The sequence below is a fragment of the Drosophila arizonae genome, chromosome 3, assembly GCF_054131065.1.
Source record: "Drosophila arizonae isolate 15081-1271.41 chromosome 3, UAZ_ARI_1.0, whole genome shotgun sequence".
Taxonomy (NCBI): Eukaryota; Metazoa; Arthropoda; class Insecta; order Diptera; family Drosophilidae; genus Drosophila; species Drosophila arizonae.
Window position 1 is genome coordinate 4,050,766 of NC_142923.1, and position 22,448 is coordinate 4,073,213.

General features: G+C 37.5%; 1 protein-coding gene across 3 annotated transcripts in view; it reads right to left on the minus strand.

Annotated features, from left to right (window-relative positions):
- Window positions 1–528: 528 nt before the first annotated feature.
- The window catches only part of nub (nubbin), a 51,680-nt gene continuing 29,760 nt past the window's right edge, over window positions 529–22,448 (minus strand). Inside the window, exons 3-6 of one of the 3 annotated variants that reach the window (XM_018002460.2) lie at window positions 17,508–17,828; window positions 6,169–6,213; window positions 1,544–3,226; window positions 529–970 (exon numbers count right to left, since the gene is read on the minus strand). In XM_018002460.2, coding sequence (XP_017857949.2) covers window positions 1,641–3,226; window positions 6,169–6,213; window positions 17,508–17,828 — 1,952 coding nt within the window. In that variant the 3' untranslated portion in view covers window positions 529–970; window positions 1,544–1,640. Of the gene's footprint in view, window positions 971–1,539; window positions 3,227–6,168; window positions 6,214–11,713; window positions 13,786–17,507; window positions 17,829–22,448 lie in introns of those variants that run through there. The other 2 variants (XM_089463620.1, XM_089463621.1) reach the window with 2 other exon arrangements.

Consider the following 22,448-nt stretch of genomic DNA (forward strand, 5'->3'; position numbering starts at 1 on the left):
TTTGCCCTATGTTTCCCAATAAGAAATCATTTTCAAAAATTCTTTGATAACTATTTTTATTTTTTATTAATTAATTTTTAAATATATTTGTTGTTTTGTTTTTATACATTTTAAAAATCTATTAGTACATATTTTTTTATATATTTTTTTTTAATCTTTTATTTTTATAATTTACATATACAAATTGTTGTGTTGCTGATAAATTCAATTGGTTTACTGTTACAATTTTATATTCTTATTTGTTGTTTTATATATATTTTTATATTTAAATTACAAATGTTTTTATTTTTTTAATTTTAATTTTTTTTTAAATTGTTAGTTTTGCTTGCCCATTACTAAAAAGCTTATAGATAATATTTATTGTTATTAATCATTATTTTCTGTTTGCTTTTAATTTGTAATTAAAATTAAAAATCATTCAATTGATTATCACAGTATTCACGAAAAAATAAATATGCTTAAAAGTTTGTTAGATGAATATTTAAATGTTTTGTTAAAAATTGTATTAGGGAATTTATTTCCTAGAAGTTGTATTTTTTTTGTTTTCTGTTTGCTGACTCGAAAATGTTACACTGCAAGAAAAGTCTTAGACTAAACATGACTTAAATATTAATCGTACGACATATAGGACAATTTCAATAAAAATTTAATGCATTTTCCTGTTGGCAGCAACAGGCAATTGCATTAATATAATATTTTCAAATGTGGGTGTTTAAATGAACTAGTAGTAGTTCACAAGTTCATTTGATCAGCCACATTTTGATGCTAATTTGCTCATTTTTACTTTTTTATATATTTATATATAATTTGTTACAATAAATACGAATAATAGTTAACATAAAACAAACCACTCATACACACACACATGTGTCTGTGTTTATGTATGTGTGTATGTGTGTGCGATTGGTGCGTGAAACCGAATCATAGTGAAGAATTATGCTAATATTTGATGTGTTTTGCGACATTGAACCTGCAAAAAAAGAGCAGTAGAAGGAAATATTTAGTAAAGATTTTTTTAATGACACTCTATACACCAAATTATGAATAAAAAATTAAATTAATAATTAATTTACAAAATTAATGTGGCAATATTTGTTAAATGCCAAAATAGTAGAAAAATAATTTTAAAAACTTTTAACATAATTTAAAAGCAATAAAAGAACAAACTAAAAAATAATTTTTAGAACTATTTTAATTAAAACATAGAAATTAAAATGTAGGCCGGTATATAAAAAAAATATTTGTAAAATATAAAAATTAAAGAACATGAAATTCGAATAAAATTAGAAAAACGAAATGAACAACTTTAAAAATTGAAAAAAAAAAAAAAAATAAATAAATAAAAGAAAATAAAATAAGAAACAATTCAAAGCGTATTTCCAAATAAAAAAAAAATCCATCGAAATTTAAAATGATTCAATTAAAAAAAAATTTATATATTTTTTTAATATTTATTTTGTTTTGTTATATTAATTATATATTCATTTTATTTAACTAAAATTATAGTCCAAATAAATCGCAATAAAATGTGTTACACACCTACTTTAAATTAGTTAAGCTGTGCGCGCTTGTTCTCTATGGTCTGCGCACATTGCACTGTGTTTGTGTTCCAATCGTAGAGTTGGGCTCGTACCGTCTCTCTAGTGGAGCATGTAGGACGACTCGTCGTCATCGGCGCCCGTTGGACTGTCGAGAGAGGGATTGATGCGTTTCTCCTTCTGCCTGCGATTGCAGAACCAGACGCGCACCACTTCCTTCTCCATGCCCAGACGATCGGCCAGCTGGCTGATCTCCTCGGAGGTGGGCTTCTGATTGGCCATGAAGGCCTTCTCCAAAGCACCACGGATCGTTGTCTCGATCGACGTACGCTTTTTGCGTCTACGTCCAATTATTTCCGGCGTGCTGACTGTGGCCTGCAGGGCAGCCGGATCGAAGACGCCGCCGGTGGCCTGAATCGTGCGATCCGCATCGTCCAGCCACTTCTGGAGCAGGGGCTTCAGTTTGCACATGTTCTTGAAGCTCAGATTGAGCGCCTCGAAGCGCGAGATGGTGGTCTGGGAGAAATCGTTGCCATAGAGCTTGCCCATGGCCAGGCCCACATCGCCCTGGGTGAAGCCCAGTTTGATGCGTCGCTGCTTGAAGGTCTTGGCAAACTGCTCCAACTCCTCCAGATCTGTGGTCTCTTCGGGCGAGGGCTCGCCGGCTGCACGCGCCGCTGCCGCACTGGCCACCGTTTTGGGCTGCGGTGTGACCTGACTGTGCGTGTGGGCGTGGCCATGGGTGTGCGAGTGGCTGGTGGGCGTGCTGGGCGTTAGCATGCCGCTCAGCTTCAAGCTGGCTGCCGAATTGGGCGGCGTTATCTGCAGCGGCTGATGCGGCGAGCTGGCCGGACTGCGCACTGCAGCTGGACTCCGTGAATGGGGCGTCGAGCTGCGCGGCTGCTGCAGCGGCGATTTGCACATACTCAGCGTCTCCTGTTGCTTCTGCAGCGCCTGCAGCTGCTGTGTGGCCTGAGCCAGCGCCTGCAGCTGGCTCTGCATCAGGAACTGAGCGGCAGCGATCTGACCAGCCAATGCCGGATCGTCCTGCGACAGACCCAGCGAGCCGCTGCGCAACAGTTCTATATAGCTATTGAACTGCTGCTGCAGTGCGACCTGTCGCTGCTGCAGCACCTGCTGAAGCTGAGTGAAATCCTGTTGCGTAATGGAGCCGGCCAGCAAGGGATTCAGGGCCAGGCCGGCAGCCGCCAGCTGGGGCGAGGATAGACCGGGTAAGGCCAAGCCTAGACCCGGTTGCATGCTGTTAGCCACTGCAGCGGCGGCCGCGGCGGCGGCTGCCATAGAAGCGGGCGCGGCAACGGTGGGCGGCAGTACAGGTGAGACGAGCGGTGCCGCCAGCTGAGCCGGCGGTGTGCCCGCTGTCGATTTGACCGAATTGGCCGGACTCTGAGTGCTGTGCCGCGAATTGTCGCTGGTCAGATTGAGTGCACCGCCATTGGCATCATCATAGTCCTCATCCTGCTGCTCCTGCTTGTACGTCTGCTGCAGATGATTATGATTATGATTGTGATTGTGGCTATGATTGTGATGGTGCGCCGGATGCGGCTGCATCGAGAGCAACTGTCGCTTGGCCTGCTGCTGGGTGAGCAACAGCGCTGGACTCAGGGGCGAGCGACAACGATCGCTGGAGGTGCCCACACTCGAGTTGTTGTCATCACAATCAGAAGCTAAGAGAGGGGAGAGGAGAGAGAGAACACAAAATTGTTGAAGTAAATGTTAAAGGAGAAAGAGAATAAAGATGAGAGAGAATATAATATAAAACTGGGCAATTCACTAAACAGTTTCAGCAATAAATTTGAATCTAAGTTTTCTATAAAATAAACATGAAAAAACTCTAAAGAACTACTAACTAAAAATAGTTCATGAACCCTTTTATGAACTACTTTTTGGAAACTCCATTAAACAACCGTTTTCTTCACAACAAAACCTGAAGGACCAACTCTATTTGGGAATCGATTATAGACAGCAAAACTAACTCAAAGCGTGACTAAATTAAACATCTCATACACCCCATTCAGCTCAGTTTTGTCCTTTGCATAACTTGAATGTATTTGCATAATTTTCGATACAATTTCATAGTCCGTTGAGTTCGTTTGTGTGGGTGAAAGGCTTTTTCCCCAAAAGAAAGCCCACCCAAGCTAGGCTGTTCCCCGATTCCCTATATATACATAGTTTACATAGCTAGTCTACCTTTGCGTACATCAAATGGAATTCTCGTGTTTTCTTTTCATTTTGGCTGCTTTTAAGTGCCATTTTAGCATTTCAAATGCTGCGGACAAACGATTTGTATAAATTTGCTATTTCTATGCATTTTTATTTGCACAAAGGCTGTGGCCAAGCTGATAGTGGTGGCGGTGGTGGTGGTGCTGCTGGGTGGGGTAGACCACCCAATTGATTTGCAATAATATTTAAATATGCGTCAGCTCATGTTTAGTCGAAGAAACTTTTACCCCTCGACTAGCAATCAAAAATTGAAACCCTTTTCAATGGCAGCAGTTTCTTTGAAGTATAACCCACACAGAAACACACACAAACCCACACACACGTTTCTCTGTTCAAATCTCAATTGTGGCATTTCCATTTCCCGAAATTTTCCCCCGTGCAGCTTCAACTGGTCAGCCAGCTGGGTCCAGAAATTTTTGCATATGTTTGGTGGACCACTGAGGCTGGCTACTTTATGACTTGTGGCTCCGGATGGTGGTGGATGCTACGTGAATTTGATGACTTATTCGGACGAGTGGGTGCACCACAGCAGCAGAGAGTAAATTTTTTTCATCATCTGCTTCTTCTTCTTCTTCGATATATGTATGCTGCGACTACGTGCGGCCATTTGGTATTCAGATGATGTGCAAATTCGATTGGTATGTGTTATGTGAGGAAGTGTGCACAGAGGCGTAGGCAAAGCAACTAAAGGGGGGCTAACTCGTATATGGGAGCAGAACTTTGTATTGAAAGTTGAGCTAGTTAGGGCAACTAACAGCTGAGTTACAATGAGATGGGTAGAACTAGGGATAGTATTTTACTATAGACAATTACAATATTTTTCATTACATTTAGAATGGTGAAAATTGTATTTGGCATAATATTGTACTAAGCGAGTTACAATAGGTAGTTTTGTTTTTTACGATGATATTTAAGAGAGGCTTGATTGAAATTTGCTTGAACGAGTGTCGGAAGTATGATGAACAAATTTGAGCAGCCTATCTCAAACAGCAACCGAGTTACAATAGATTATTATAAATAGGGATAGTATATTATTATGAAGTACTATCTTTTAGAGTATTTTCTACTCAAGAGTAAAATTTAAATGTGCTTCGTGTTGTAATACTCAAGTTATATTAGATGATTTGATTATACTTCTATTTATTTTTAGATGCATGAGATCGCTATATATATTTATTCGAATCACATAACTACATCAACAGCTGAGTTACTTGAGTTTCTTATATGATAATACCCCTCTATACAACGCCGCTGTGCTCTTAGCCAACCAATAAAAAAGCCAAATGGTCAGTTTGACTTGCACACACAGAGGGCCAACAGCTCCCACACTCGTGCATAACGGCATAATTTTTGCATAAAATATATGTAAATATGTGTTCATTCGGTAGCCAAAAGCAGGGAGCAAAAGAAATCTCAGCAGCAACTGGGTCCCACACACACACACGCACACACATTCAGACAAACACACATGAAAATTCAAATCAAGCGAAATGCTGTCAATAATATAAAAGGGAGTCCGAAAAAAAGGTTCAGTTGCTTTGACCCTGGACCGAGCCGTGACTAACGAAGTTCGAAACGTGGGCGTGCCAAATATACATATGTATAGGGTAATATTTGATGATGATGATTATGAGGCTGATGATAAGACTGACGATGATATTGATGATGATGATGAGGATGCTGTTGTTGCCATGAAATTTGTAAAGTGTGAATTGCAAATTTTACGCAGTTCAGACACAAAATCAACGAGTTATGAATAATAATGAGTGCCAGATGAATATGATTTAAAAGAAATATCAAATCTATGATAATAAATATATATCACATAAACAGGAATTTATATATATTTCTTATCAGTTGACAACCTTAACCTCAATTGCTCAGCTAATGCGCTACTTAAGGAGCTGTTTATAAGACATTAAAATCGACTCGAGCAACGCCTCGTTTCTTAATTTTGTCACCCCAGCTAAATCAGAGACACGAAAAGTTTTGACAGCCATTGTTCAGAGATTGTCTCTCCCTACCAATGCTACCCTAAACCCTAACCCCAACTCTACAAGAGTGAAAACCCTAAAATCTGAAACCCTAGGCACAGCGCGTGGCCAACGAGTGCGAAGTTGTTGTATTCTCTGTGTTTTTGATTGCAAGGGTTGTTCGAACTACCCGTCATCTATTTATTGTCTGCCCATTGTAACTGATGCCAGTTGAGCTGCTATGGCACTGTGGCAGATGTTTTTCCATTCCAAATATATATATGCATGTGTATATATATATATATATACATCCAAGTGGACAAATCGTAAATACTCGGACAACAGCTGAGGCTCTCTAATGGATGCTTGGTTTTCCAAATTTAAAGAGTTGCATTTAAAGTGGCGGCACTTACCGTTCGATTGCAGCGGCGAAGGCGAGCGCGACAGTCGGCTGATGTCTACAAAGAGAGAGAGAGAAAGAGAGATTGAGAAACGGAGAAAAGTTAGTCTCAGGCAAATATCTTATTAAACGGGCGACAGCACGTGCCAGGCATAAACATAAGTCGAGTTTTTTCTTAGCGCAGCTAAATTTAGCATTTCAGTTCAGTTGAGTTTCGTGCTGCAAATCGATATTCGATACATTTTAGCTAACTGACCAAATGGCTGCAGACAGGACACGCTGCTTGCATAAAAGGATATTTTTATGGCACACCTGGTGTAGAGAGCTCAGCGCAGCCCAGCTCTGCTCAGGTCAGTCTCTCAGCTCCCGCTCCTGTCCGCTCCACTCAATTTGAATTTGAAATTTTTTGTGTGAGCTCAACTGCATTTTATGGCCACACATTGAAACGAATTTTGGGGCGCGTCTCTGTGGGCTAATTTATGAGTCTTGAACTGCTTGCTGTTGGCTGTTGGCTAAGCAACATTTTGCCGTTTCGCTATGTTGCATGCCGCGCACAAAGTGCAACTCGTTGGCCACATTTAGCAACATTTTTAGTATGCAATTTGCAGATTAGACGAATGACTAATCGATAGAATGTTGTGGCGGCGAGTGTAGTGTGGAGCAGTTTTACAAGGGGGGCGAACGTATGTACATATATATTTCTTTATAAATATTTTTTTGAGTATGAAACTGAAATGGAGCTACGTTTCTACAAATCTACATTTGAATACGATTATTATAAAAAAAAATTATATACACAAAAAACATGTATGTACATGTTCATAAAGCATATAGACAGAATTATCTTACATCAATCACATATGTTTATATAGAAATATTTTTAAAAATTGTAAAGCAGAATAATTGCTTAAAAATATTCTAGTTAATTGGATTTGAGAAAAATAAAAAAAGTAACTTCATAATATTATTTCTCAGTCAATTGTATTAAATTTAAAAAAAATCAAAATATATGTATATTTATAAAAAAATATGAAAATCATTTTAAAATAATAATCATACTTAAAACACAAATATATAATATTAATAAAAATATTACAATTATAACATATTAAACACGCATATAATCGCAATCATAATTATAATATTTATTTTCTCTAATACCTTGGGCAAATATAAATTAAGTTAAGTTGATTTGCTCATTTCGTAAAGTTTGTCTATCAATTGATCATAAAGTAAGTGGCTTTAATTCTCACTAAACAAGCGCGGCCATAAATTTAGTTGCTGAATGGGCGAGGGAATACCCACATATAGCGTGTTCAGTCAATCCATAAAGATTAATAACTTTTTGCTGTTTACACTATAATATCACCCATATGATGATAGAGTTACGTAATGAGCTAAACTGGGAATGAGATGCACTCGAGATAGTTTTAAAAGGTTGGAACAAATACATATAATATAATTTGAAATGATAAAGAGGCATCTATTTTCAGTTAAGTAACGACATTATCGATATTGATTCAATTCCATCTGATCTGAGATGCAAAAAAACTCATATTAAGAAATATTTTATATCATAAATCAATCAATCTTTAATAGTTCCATTTTCATATATTTCGAGTCACATATAAGTATCCTAACTTCTGACCAGATCTTCTACTTAAATATAATATGTAGTAGATAATTTCAATATATTATTTTAAAGATCTTCAACTTAGGTTTCCCTTTCATTCATTCATTCATTTAGACAAGACTAAATAAATTCGATTGCCCAAATCCTAATCTGAAACTCGTCTGTTGTCCAACTGTTGTCACACACACGCACACACACACTTCTGGCACACTTTTCTCTCGCCTTTTCGTTAGGTAATTAAGCGACAACTGTTGTTGTTGTTGTTGTTGCTGCTGCTTATGCCACACTTCAGCAGCAATTCAAGAACTCGTCCACTCGAGAAGGCGAGATCTGTGATCTGCGCCGATATGTGTTATGTATGTGGCATATGGGCCGTGAAAACGTGGACCTACCCCTGCCCCCTGCTCAGTTGCCCTTTCCCCGTTCCTCGTTTCCCTTTCCTTCTACCATTCGCTCACTGCCCGGGCCAGCCCAATCAAGGCGCTGGCACTTAAAACGTTTGCGAGCCAAAACTAATTTTCAAAAACTGCGCGTTAAAAGTGCCACAATAAATTATGCAACCTATTTGGAAAGCCACCCCCGCTGCTGCCACAGATGGAGGAGGGGTGGAGGTGGAAGAAGAAGAAGCAGTAGAACGACGCATGCCACGCAGCGGGTCAAACGGCAAAAGCGCAACAATGAAATTTTTCGGCAAATGAAAATGAAAAATTTCGAGGCCAAAAATTCGAAACAAATGCAAAAACCGCAGACGCACACAGCGGGTGTGCAGATAGTGGGCGAAAGGAGAAGAATAAGAGAGAGAGAGAGAGAGAGAAGGCGAGCGGGTGTAATGGGAGCTGTGAGGCTGGCGCGCCTGGCGAGTCGCTAAAGGAGATACTTTTGCACAATTAGTCAATGACCTCGACAGCTGTGAGAGAGACGGTGTGCTTGTGTGTGGGTGTGTACATATATATATAAATATATATGTATGAGATATATATATATATATATATATATGTGCGGCACACACATCACGTGCACAGACTGACTATCGATTGAGTTGTCGACATCGTCGTCGTCGTAGTCGTCGGAAGCTGCGTGTCTTGAACTCTTGACCCCGCTGATGCTGTGCGTGTTTGTGTGTGTGTATGAGGCAAAAACAGTTTTGTTGTGCGTTTTGCTTTTGTATGTACGCAGCCAAAACAAAGCAACCAGGAGAATGTGAGGGAGAAAGAGAAGGAGAGATATAGAGAGAGGTGGACAGAGTTGAAGTTAGCTGCAACGGAAGTCGATTTCCGCAACGATAAACAAATTAATCGATAGTGCAGTTTGCAAAGTTCTGTTTGGATTAATATTGCGGATTACTCAGGAGACTTAGCTATGATATACTAGAGTTTAATCGGCTGTTGCTATATAGAAAAGTTTTGGATGATCTAAATATACAATTTTCAATATTTTGATCTTGATTCTTTCCTATTGAGCTTTATATCTGAGTATCTATTATAACTATTTATTTATATTTAAGTATTCAATACTTATATTTATCAATAGATCTATATTTCCATATATTTATATTGAGAATTCTATTTTCTATTCTCATTCGAATTTTGCACTCATATTATTCATTTTAAATTTCTCAAATTATATTATCCCACTCCTATTTTATATTATACTTTGTCATCTACACTAATTACCTTTATCAATATTTCTATTTTTATTATTATTATTATTTTTTTTTTTTTTAAGTTAATTTTATGGCCACTTTTCTCAGAACTGGTAAAAAGTGGTTAATACACGCCCTCTTTCTTGACCAGTTCACTTCTGTGCGCTGATAAGAAATTTTAGCCTTGTACTAATTCTTCCTCTTCATCAAGCTCTTATCGTGGGTTATGAGCTCATATACCGACCATGGCTAAAAAATCCCTCACATCCAGAGAGTGAGAGAGGAAGAGAAAATCGTGCACATTGTCGTCAATCGAACGAAATAAATCGTAGCATATTAATTTAAAACTTATTGTCGAATCGATTAATTTATTGTAAGTGGTTTGCCTATGACGAAATTTGTTTACCAAGAACTCTTGACTTGACTATTTTTCTATTTTGTGAAGCAGGGCATTACGTGTAGTTTTCCAGTGCAGGTGTGCCAAGAGATAAGCGTAATTTGGAAATATCACAGCGAGATAAACAAATTGTGCTCTAACTGTATGGAAATCATGGGACATGGACATATTTAATCGGTTCACAATCAGATAAGACGCTAACTTTGTGCTAAGAATAAATTCGGGTTTTGGCTAGAAACACGTGTGTGGTTTAAATGAAAAAAATGTATATATACTATGTATAATATAATATTATACATTATATTATACATTATGTATGGGATTTTTTGAGTGCTCTATGTACTGAAAAAAATATGACTTCATTGCGCCATTTTATAAATATTTTATTTGCCTACACTTGTATATTGATTATCGCTAATTATATTTTAATTATTTATTAGTTTGAAAAATTCAATAATTCATTGGGAAGTATTTATTTTTAATTAGCTGCTCTAAGTCTCACTTCAAATAAGATTATTCAGAATTTCTTAAGGTTTGACTGAAAGAATTTTTATATTAATATCAGTAAATTATTTTATATTAAATGTGATTTTTATGAGGAAAGTTAGAAATATAAAATGTTAAGAGGTTTAGAAGTAGATATTTCAGAAAGAGTTGAAAAAGTTTTAATGTTTCATAAGAATAAACGAGAGCTACTATCACAGAAAGGAGAAACTAAGATTTCTAATATAATTTTTTAAATCTGTTCCAACTTTTATACTCTATTGGAAACACTTAATTAACTACAGCTGTTAATAATATTACAACGTATTTACGTTCTAGATTTAATCAATTTTGCGATAAGCACTATGAAAATCATTTTGTTTATAAGAGGTTTCAATTTTTACATGGTCATTTTCGTTGTGTTGTTGCTCTACATTGTGTAAGAAATGCGTCTTTAATAAAAGTTTGTTGTTGCTTTTGTTTTATTGGTAGCATTTGTGATGGCTTTGCAATTAGTTGAGTTAACTATTGTGGCTCAGTGCTAGGCACGACAACAAGTGCTCCACAAAGTGGGTCGAGACATAGGCGCTGACTGGGTGAAAAGTGGAGTGGGTGGGGTGGCGTGGCAGGTGTTAGGGAATTCAATATTTATGACTGATACACCTGTACTCAAATCAAATGCAATTGCTAAACTACGCTCCACTTCCAGAAAAAAATTATGTGGAGTTCTGTTTTTGACCACTTGCTGCGGAAGCAGAGATGACTCACAGTCGGGTATTATGAATAAATATAATCGTGTGATTACTAATTTGACATCGAAAGAAATGCAGATAAATGTGTGGCGATTTTTAATAAGCTACGCATTTAAGGCTTTTAGTCACTCGAACTAAATAGTTTAATTGATTTCTTCTGAGTTCTAATCAAATATTATAATTAGGCTATAGTTCTATGAATACAATGCTAATTATATTATTAGTGATTGATATCAATTTAAACGAATTTATATCAAAATATATATATTAAGCCTTGATATAATTTAAATCAATTTTTATGAAACATTTTATGTGGAAGAAAACAAAATAAATACTTTAAAAAATTTTATGTTTATACATTGACTAAACTGTTTCCAACTTATTAAAATACGGCATTTTAATATGAAACTTGCTTGACTCTGAAGATATTCTCTCCATACGAAAAAAATAGTAGACAAGTTTTTAAGCATAATTTTGTGAGTTTGGCTATAAAGAGCTTAATTTATAAGAGAGCTTCTCATCAAATTTTAACGGAGAATATACATATAGAAATTTCCAAAATAAAATTAAAAGATGTTATGCAACTATATCTTGATATATGTTACAAATAGCTTTTATCATATCTCTTTTATTATCTAATTATCAACTTACATCGATTTTGCATCATATGAACGGCAGCAACGTCTCGGGCGTTATTATTGTTCGCCTTTAATAGATCATGTTTTAAGGAATTGTTATTATCCTCGGGACTAGCTGTGCGCCAGTGTAGCTCCGACATAACCATTTTCAAATTTCAATGGATCGGTATATGGGTATATCGTATATATAATGGTTAATATATATAATTATAAGAATAATCTTATTTTCCTTAGTTTTTATTTGATTTTTTTAAGATATGTCAAAGTTCTCGCAACTAATTTGTCACTGAATAGTTTTCTATTGTTTCGCAACACTGACGACACTGCATAACACTGGCTTCAAAGTTTGTTTACTCCAAATATTGTTTTTTTTTTTATTATTTTGTATGATAATTATTTTCGCTTTTTCTCTTGTGATTATTTTGTGAACTGGCTCGGTGTGTTGCGCCGGCCTGCGTGCAAACGCGTTCGTGTTTCGCTTGAAACTGACAGTCGAGCAACCGTTGCGATGCAAAAGGACGACTCTCCACGTTTGTATCTGATGGATAATCTAGCTAGGCCTGTAGACGACGACGACGACGACTACGACGATGATGATGATTGAGCTAATGATGTTGATGATGACGATGATGTTCAGTTGCTGTTGTTGCTGCTACTGCTGCTGCTGTTGATAGTGTTAGCCGGTATAACTGCTGTTGTCTGTCTTTCTTTCTCTTTCACTCTCTCTGTGTGTGTGCCTCTCTCCTTTTTACTCTGTCTGTTCTGAATGCCATCCACAGCCGGCATTGACTTTGTTTGAGTGCAAGATTTGAGTTAAAATTTTGTGTTTTTGCGCCCAAATAAAAATCTGTTTAAGTTAGGGGTGGTTTTTGCCGTTACTTAAAAAACAGCTCCTTCTACTTCTTGTCTTTTTCTTTTTTTGCTATGTTAAAAAATACACACGAACGACGAGCTGCACGATGTGCTTTAGCGGAGTCAACGCGCTTAACTGGTTTTCACGTCGGCGCGCCAACTGCATTTGGCTCCACAGCAAAAAAAAAGCCGCCAACGAGCGTACGTGTGTGTGCCTATGTGTGTGCTTGTGTGCGTGTGTGTGTGAGCTTAACGAACGAAAAGCGCGCTCTCTCTCGCTCGCTCGCCTGTTTCGTTGCTTACATAGAGAGCGTTTGCCTTTGCTCACTCATTATTTACCGTTCTAGGTTTGAATGCCTGTTAGAAACGCGTTCCACATACATTCCCATTCGCTGCTTGGAGAAATGAGCGTGCGCTCGCGCGCTTGAGTGTATTGGTCGGCCAGTGAGTGAGACTGTGTTTGCATTTGAGCGTGCATGAGAGAGCGAGTGTAACTGTGTGAGCGAGTGTGAGCTAATGTGAGTGTGTTTGTGTGTGTCGTCTGACTGCTCCAACATTTTATACGTTTTAAAATTTTACTACAATGTCTCGAGTGTGTGTGTGTGTGTGTGGGTTGTCGGGTGGCGGGCGGCGTTCGTTTTGTTCGGCTCGGCTGCCGTTCGTTGGGCTCCATTGTGTTTGTGTGAGTGTGTGTGTGCGTTAGTGTGCAGTATGCGTGCGCTTGTTTGGGGTGTGGCTTAAAATTTAAATTTAGCTTTCAAATGGCGTTGGCGTCGACTGCGACGGTGTGTGCGTATGCATGCGTGTGTATGAGTCAGTGTGTGTATGCATATTATTTTATGATTGGCGCACACGCCTCAAAATCTGAGTGAACGTATGTGTGTGTGTGTGTACGTATATATGTGCTATGTAAAAATATTTTAAAGCTGCGTCGCTGCGTCGACGCCGACTGCAGCTGCGCGTAGCGCCCATTGTCGTCTGCTTTTGGCTCTTTGTTCTTCCTGCTCTCACATTTATTTGCCATTCATTTATGCACACATGCTCGCAATGCAGACATCGTCCTGCCTCCCTGCCAGCCGGCTCCTAGCTATTTCCCTCCGCTGCTCTGCCACCCACTTTGCAAGCAGTTATTTCTCTTCTTTCTTTCGTACTTTGCTTATTTTTTTATTTTATTCAGTTTATATTTATTTTATTTCTTATTTATTATTATATTCATGTGAGTTTTATCGACGTAGATGTTTGAATTGAATTTTACTAATTGCTTGAATATTTAGTTAACTATTTACTTAAAAATACAAATACTAATAATAATATAAAAATTTAATCTAATTTAAGTAGCAAACAAAGAATTGTTTACTGTCGCATAAAATATTTTTTACTCTCGACCAATATTTTTTAAAGTCAGGTTTTCCCTGTGAAAACGCACAATATTATTATCACACGATTTTCCGGGAAACTTCCGCAAGGAAAAATAATAGAAACAGACAAACAAATTATAACGAAAAGTCAAATTTCAAGGTGAAAAATGTCTGTGAGATACATGTACTACATATGTATATATATATAAAAAACAACTTGCAGCAGGTAAAAGATGCACAATTTTTTATGGCCAAAACGAAAAAAAAAAAAAAAACAGATATCATAAAAAATTGTTACAAAGTCATAAAAAGTCAGTCAGAAGTCAGGTAAATGAAAATCGTACGAAATTCATTTGTCCTGCCAAGAAGCATTTAACGCCCGAAATGCGCAACGCTTCCGACACTCTGATAACCACCTAAAGCGAGCTCAAGTAGGCTACGGGTACTTGAACTGTTTAGATACCCTATAAGTGCATATTTGGACTTAGTGGGTATGATCGAAGTAAGACAATGTTTATGTGGGCTATAAGTATATACATATATTAATTATGTAAATAAGTAATAGACGCCGCAAATAAACTGACTAGAATCAAAGAAGACTTTCTATATTTCATCTTAACATAAGTTAGACAATATGAAAATATTAAATCTAGTTCACAACTAATTTTTAAAAAAATTCCATAATTATTTCCAGGGTATCTGTAAACCGTAACAAGTTAATTCATTTCATTTTTTCCACGTGTAGTTTTTGCGCTGCTTGCATCTTTTACGATGCGTTGTAAATTGCGGCGATTTCCACGTAAATCATAAAAAACGAAAACTTGATACATCTCATATGCCCCGATACCCTGCACAAAGGATGCTGTACGCAGGATGCTGCTACATGTTAATTAGACTCGAACCTTAACCGTTTGACTGACTTGACTATTTGAGCACTGGGCTACTGGTTCTGAATCTCTAGCAGCCGCTCTCACGTTCGCAAGGACACGTTAAATAGCTAAACGGCTTTCGTACCTTTGACTTTTGACTGTTTTTATTTTCCAAGTGTACCGCGCATATAAATCGAAAAAAAAATATGCTAACTATTTAGCTAACGTAAACCTCGCTCATTGCTGAGAATTAGTTAAGTCAATGCAAAAGGCAAAGATCATAAACGTTGAAGCGTTTTTTATAGCCTGAGGTACGTGGGAGTGAGTAAACGGGGTATGTTGGCTGGCGGAGTGAGTATGTAACAGGCGGAAGGGAAAGTGGTGGACTTTCGAAGGTGTTTTCATGTGTTATCGATTGGAATGAATAATTGTATGAATGTATGTCTTCTGTCGGTGTGCAGAAGAGAGGAGATCATGTATATTATAGGTGAGAGAGAATTAATGTTAAACGTAGGTTCCTCTAAAGGGCGAATATATCCAAATATCATTTGAATAATCGATAACGTATCGAGCTTTAATCGAATTATGTCAAACTTTATTTGTTAGTGTATCTTTAGCTTAAAGAGCTATAAGCATCAGATTTATATATGAGCTCTCAATAAGCATCGCATGCAACTGCATTCAGGGTATCTTCTAGTCAAGCACCCCACACTGGATTACTTTTACTTGTATTTTATAGAAGGCAACCGAAAAATATATTTAAAAAAAAAAATACTAAAAAATATATAAAATGAAAAGGTCAAGAAAAGGGAAATTCGTGTAGTTGAGAATTTGTTCATGTTGGTCAAAAAAGTGAAGAAAAGTGAATTGTCTAATGAAGTCATAAAGGTAGTTGGCTCTGCGTACATGCAGGTATTTCCTCTTTCCTTTTCACTCCACCTCTCTCTCCGAATCCGTATTTTCGAATGGCTTTTCCACAGAGCCTATCTGGTGGGCTTGTTCTTGCGGCTTTTGATTTTCAGTTTTCTGATTTTTAGTGCCCCATAAATGTGGCAGAAGGGAAACAGTAAAGCGATTTCTTATCGGTGCAAAGAAAACTGTTGCTGATAAAAATCTAAATTAATGAATGAAAGTTTTCAACAGAAGCAGCAAGAGGTGAACTTACTAAAAAAAAACCTTTTTACAGATTTTATATTTGACCGAATTTAATTTCATTTGATTTACTTTTTATCATATATGATTTAAAATTTACCCACATTTTATTTCCATAAAATTATTGTGTTTTACCTAAGTAAACTACAAAATTCTTTTAAGAGACTTCTAAGCAATACAATGATCAATTTTGCACATTAATTACTTGGCCTTCATTAGCTAGCCCACAGACAAGATTTGCTTAGTCCTAAAACTCGTGGGAAAACCCACCCAGCAAAAAAGGAAAGAAAATTCTGAAAAGCAACTCTCAAGATCAGCGAAAATAAATCAAAATACCTTTTGCAATTAAAAACAAAAAATGTAGAAACTTTCCAAAAAAAATCACCCCTCAGTCCACAATAAAAAGAGAGGAAAGGAAAAACACAAATTTTCATGCTAAAAATTGCATTAAAAAACCTACTGCAATTGGGGGTTGATAGGGAAAAGCGGAAAAGTTGGCACCGCAGCAAAATTATATGCATATGCGTCAAGGACTACCTGAGTGGGTCCTGGCCCTCGAAGTGTCCCCTGCTCGAGGGGTGTCAAATGCACGTCAACTACCGTAACGAGCTGCTTTCTTTTTGTTTTTTCCTCTACTTTTTTACGGATTTTTTCTTATCGCGCAGACAACGCAATTGATTTGCGACGTTTTCTTCTTTTTTTTCGACCCAAAATAAGGCATGGAATAGAGGCCGTTTTTTCCATCTATTTTGGTAGTTGTAAGGACATCAATAAAATGCGAGACGTCGTTGAATGTCATCGTGCTCGATGCATCATCATGTTACACAGACAAAGCACGAATCAAAATGTGTTGTTATTCGAGCTATAGATTGGGTATGTAAAAAGTGGAAGCCAAGATGCATGCAAAATTGTTGCCAGGACTCGCGCCAAAAATCGGATGTTAGAGTAGAGGCCTGAATATGTGAGAAGTGAGCTGTTGACTAATTGAAATTTTATTCGAATTCATTATATATCTATGGTAATATATATATATATTGTGGCTAGACTTGAGATACTTTAAAGCTGATTGAATAAGGCACAGATGCCTTTTATATTGTTTATATACACATACATATATTTATATATACGTATGTATATAAGGGATTCCGATTTCCTACCCTAAATCGCAAATATTTGCCAAATGCTGACAAAAATGTGATTTTTATCACAGAATTTATTTTTGACAGCATTTACGAGTTTTCAGCGAGGGGGTTGAGAGAGGCTTAAAGAGAGTGTTGATGCTAATGCGAAATGGGTTTACGATTAACAAACATGTACAGCTACATTTGTAAAAGTTGTGGTGCGAATGCTTTATATACAAGTTAGACATTTGCAACTGTACATCTCTATTCTACTATTCTATTATATTCCTAAAATATTCTTAATATCTGAAAACATGAAATATGCATAAATAATATAAAAGCAGTACACTTTTTGTCTCCCATATAACCCATATTCATTTATAGCTCTTAGAGAGTCTCCCTGTTGCCAAAATTCCCATCTGATCTTCAATCTTCAACTTTGTCCATGTACTCACCGTTATGTTGCTCCTGTTTGACGAATTGCTGAGCTTCCTTTGAGCTTTGTTCGCAAAGCTCCTGAGGCTCCTGTTGCCGTTCGTCCTGTGTTTCGCTTTTCAGCCGAAAGGAAGACAACAAAGTGTCGCTGTTGTTGCCAAGTGTCGTTGCTCGCTGATCCTCCTCCTCATCTTCCTCTTCTTCTCCTACTTCATCGCTGTCGTGCAGCTTTAGTTGACCATTATCCTGGCCATTGTTCGTTTCGTTGTGTTGCATTGTCCTGCTAACATCGCGCATAATTGTGTCCACAAGCGTTTCATCCTTCTCAAATTTAAAGCCCACTGAATGAGATAGAGTGAGAGAGGGAGAGAGATGGAAACCATTTTGTTAGCTTAGCTGTTTTTTATAGTGATTTGCATGGCTTACATAAGAGCCAATCAAAACGCATTGCTTATCAGCGGCGAAAGGGTTGGCATTTACATAAGCCAACATTATGAATAAACCCCCAAACAAAATCTCTACGAAAATCTCAGCAACCCTTTTTTTTACGACATTTGAATAAGCCACTCGCTCATAAAAAACGTACGCCCATAAAAAAGGGGGTTGATTTACATAATAAAAATGAAAATGTGTGGACACGAAACGAGCTGTGGATTTCATTTTAATATTTGCCTCGAGGGAAATGGAAATGCGCAAACTCCTGGCGGAAGCAAGGGACGCAAGGACTAAAGCTGAGGGAAGCTAAGAAAGTGTGAAAATGTGTAAACGATTTTTAGGGCCCTAAAACTGTCTGAGCTGCCGGCAGGACATTCTGCTGGCACTGTCCAAGTGTCCTTAAGCAGCAGCTCATATGGAAATAATTTTCGATTTCGTGCAGACTTGAAGTGCGAAAGCTGACAGCTTGATATTAGGTAATGAATGAACCTTGAGAGGGTTTGCTTAGTTGGATATTTCTTATAGAAATTTAATAAAGAGGAGAATGAATTAGTTGTAAATTGAAGAAATATGTAGGAGAATATTTAAATTAAAGTGTGAACAAATTTGGCAAATTAAATTTACGAATTAATTGTAAATAATACCGCTATATGAATATAAATATAACAAACAAAGAATAAAATGACAGGGTAAATTAGATATATAGAACAATAAATTAAAGTATTAAAAAAAAACCATTTAATAATAATAAAAAATTAAATAAAAACTTCAATATTGTAAATGCATAAGAAATCAGCTTTAAAATTTACGTTTAAATACATTTAAACTTGTTTTAGAGCTCCACTGTCTATGCCTGCCATATAGATAGGAAATATCTACAATCTACTCTCTCATTTCTACCACAAAGATAATCCATAAGTTCCTTTCCCTTTCAGCTTTTGTTTTGTTTTTTATAGTCGCAAAATCTTTGACCAATTTTCTTGCTTCGCTGAACAAAAAGGAAAATCTCTTCAAGCCTGTTGCGCAATCCGAACAGCGAGTGCTTCTAAAGGATGCGCCGCCAAGGATAATGCAACAGGCTGCAGCACAAAAAAAAAAAAAAGTAAAAAAAAACTGCAAACGAATTGCCGTAAGACCGAAGCAGAGATAAGAATATACCAAGTGAGAGAAAGAGAAAAAAGCAATGGAATTATTTGATTTTTTACCGTTTGGCAACAAACTGGGGGAATATTGAAGAATTACGAGGAAGTGCCACCCAAAAAGGTAAACAGTAAAAGAGACCCAGAATGAGAGAGCTAGCGAGTGAGCGAGAGAGTAAGAGTCATAAATCTGATGTCAGTTTTGGGTTTTAATTAAGAATCAAAAGAGCTCAATGCACATCAAAAGGCCAACCTGCAGCATCAAAAAGAAACAGAAATCTATGTCCTTTGGCCAGGTGTAAAGGTACACACACACATACACACACACACACACACACGCGCGCGCACGCACTGCAATTGCAGTAGCTGCAGCGTGGGAAGCGCAGCTTGCGCAAGGACAATGCAAAAACCGGCAACGGGCAACACCAAGTGCCGTTGCACCATTGTTATTTGCCAGCCCGTCAAACGCTGCCCGCTGCGTAACGATCACACAAAAAAAAAGAAGAAGAAGAAGAAGTAGATATAAAGTAACTGTAACAGTTGCATTGCGCATCAAAAATGATGATCGCTCGGCATTGTGATTAGGTGATTTGTTTGCCCCATTGACACTTGTCTCCTTTGTGCAATGAGCGCAATTTATTGCACTCACATAGATCAACTTGGCTCAACATACACACACACACACAGACACACATACAAATGTTCACATGCAGTTATACAAATGCCCGCCCAATGCATGTCCCAATCGTCAGGCCAAGCATAACATACACTAGCACACACACACACACGAACACACATATAGAGTCACATACTTATGTAGAAATGTATAAAGCTCCAAGAGCTTTGCTCATTTAAATAGCGGCAGTCGCTCTCGTGCTCTGTTTAATGCGCTAAGCGCACGCAATAGGCTATCCCTCTTCCTCCTCTACTTCTACCGATTGCCGTTCTCTACGCAATTAGCGCTTTTAACTTGCGTTGGCGTTGGCGTCAGCATCGACGTCGGCGTCGTCTTTGCTAAGTGTTCTGCTCCTTTGCTCTTTTCAGCTCGCGCGCATTACACGCCTTTCTACACTTCGCTGCTCGTTTGCATAAATTTCGTGCCAGGCACTTCTTTTGCTCTTGCCGTCTCTCTTACACTCGCTGCTCACACGTTTTGCATGCGCAGGTGCAGCGGTTCGTGAAGTTTGCCGTTGTTTTTTTGTTGTTGTTTCTGCTTTTGTTTTATATTCTGCGCATTTGCTTTGTGCGCGCTTCGTGCGTTTTGTAATTGCAGTTATTTAGCCCAAGCAAAAAATTGAAAAAATTGAAAAAAAAAACACAAAAAAGAGAATTGCGTAAAATTTTATTAAATACATATATTTAAGTTTTAATTTTTCGTTATATTTGTATTTAAATACGAAACGCTGGCAATTGAGTGCAAAATGTGCGATAATTATGGACTGCTGCTGCGTGCAGAGCGGTTCAAGGCGGGGCATTTTGGGGTACTTTGGTATCTAAGCTAAATAATAAGGCGTTAACCCTGCTGTAGACTTGGTTTATCTTTAAAGAAATATGCGAATAAATTGAATTTATATGATGTATCATTATCTCAAGTGCATTTTAAGCGTATTTATATAATATAATTACCGCTTGAATTAAAATTACTTGCAGGTTATTTACCATCAAATGCGATTTATAACAGGTATACCTCATGGAACTTGAGAGTTACTGAATGTAGCTTAACCAAAATTGGTACGTACGCTGTTCAGCAATTTGAATTAATATTTATATCAATAATGTTTAAAAAAAAAATTAAAATAATAAAAACACCTCATGGAACTCAAAAAGTACCATGACGTGGACTGCCAAATTTGGTATATAAGATTCAAAGGAAATTTTTCTTTGCCAAAAATGTAACCTCACAGAACTCAGGAGCTATGAAAGCCATTAGATTAATAATTTGGTATATATTTCTCAAAATCAATTAAATACTAACATCATTTACTTCACTAAAAACGATCCACCTTTTGCTTATAACCCACGTTTTTTATTGGCTAATCACTAGAAACTTTACAGCCCGCAAGTTGTTTAATGTCCTGTATTTTTTGCAATTCTCTAGCATTTTCTCATAATACACAACAGATTTGGTTCCCAAGAATTTACTCATTTTCATGCAGGCATCAATAATTTATAGCATTTTCAAAAAATACGTTACGATTTTTTCTTTTTTCATTTTTTGGGTGACAAAGAAAATCTCGGCAAGAGGTTAAAATGTCACTTAAGCGGATTTCATAGGAAATTTTTTTTCCCAAATTTTCCTTACATTTTTTCAATCAATTAGTTTTTACCCGCTTTTTACAGATTTTTCAAGCAAAAATTGCGCGCAAAAATGGAAAAAATTCGAAATCTCATGCAATTTTTCGTTTGCAGCTGTCAATCTGGTAGGGTAGCAAAAGGGGTGGAAGTGGAGGACGTTCTAAAATGAGAACCTCTAAAAATTTTCAACCCTGCTTTGCATTGACGCTTTAAATATGATAAGCAAAAAATATCAGAATCAGAGTCCCAATCAAAGGATCGTAAAAAATGGCTGCTAGGCAAGGTGAAAAAGGGGTGCGGTTAACGCCAGGGAATAGCCATAGAAATAGTTAAAACATATATAATACGTCGTATATAATACATCGTATGGGCAGAGATAGCATTGTGCGCATCACGCAGCGATGGGATATGCAGGCGATAAAAAATACATTTGTTGAAAATCGAAAAATGAAAAAAACGAAAAAGGAATTTAGCGCGTGCTCAACGCACCTTTTGACATATGTTTCAAAGAGTTCCGGGAGTCTGGCAGTCGCAGTTTTGAGAGCGTGCGACGCATGCGCCCTAAATTTTTGTTTGTTGTGTAACCCAATACGCGTGTTAGGGTTACCCTGCACCTATCTCTCGCTCTCCCTTTCTTCATGCTTTCCCTCTCTAATTTTAGAGTGATTTTTGTCGCTAAATGTGGCGGAACTTTGTCTGCGCATTTATCATCATTAAAGGCGTTACACAGTCACTGCATTTTTCAGCTACTACGCCCGCAACCTCACCCGCTCTACTGTGCTCCCTCTCACTCTCTCCTCCTTCCATGTCCTGTGCATCCTTTCACTTTTTCGGCCGCTGTAAAGGCTTGTGGCTGCGGGTTTTGAGCAGCTGCCTTTCGCCTATTTCTATTTGTATAGAAATTTAATTTGACATGCAAACATGGATGCTGGATGCATGCAGCAAAGGGGAAAAGTGAGCTGAAGCAGGAGGAGGAGGAGCAGGGAGCAGGAGATGTAGATGAGGGGCATGGCAGTGAAAGGATTCTGTCAACATTCAGCGGACATCCGCTTTTGTTTCCTTCGTAATTCGAGTCGAGTGAAAGTAATTTGT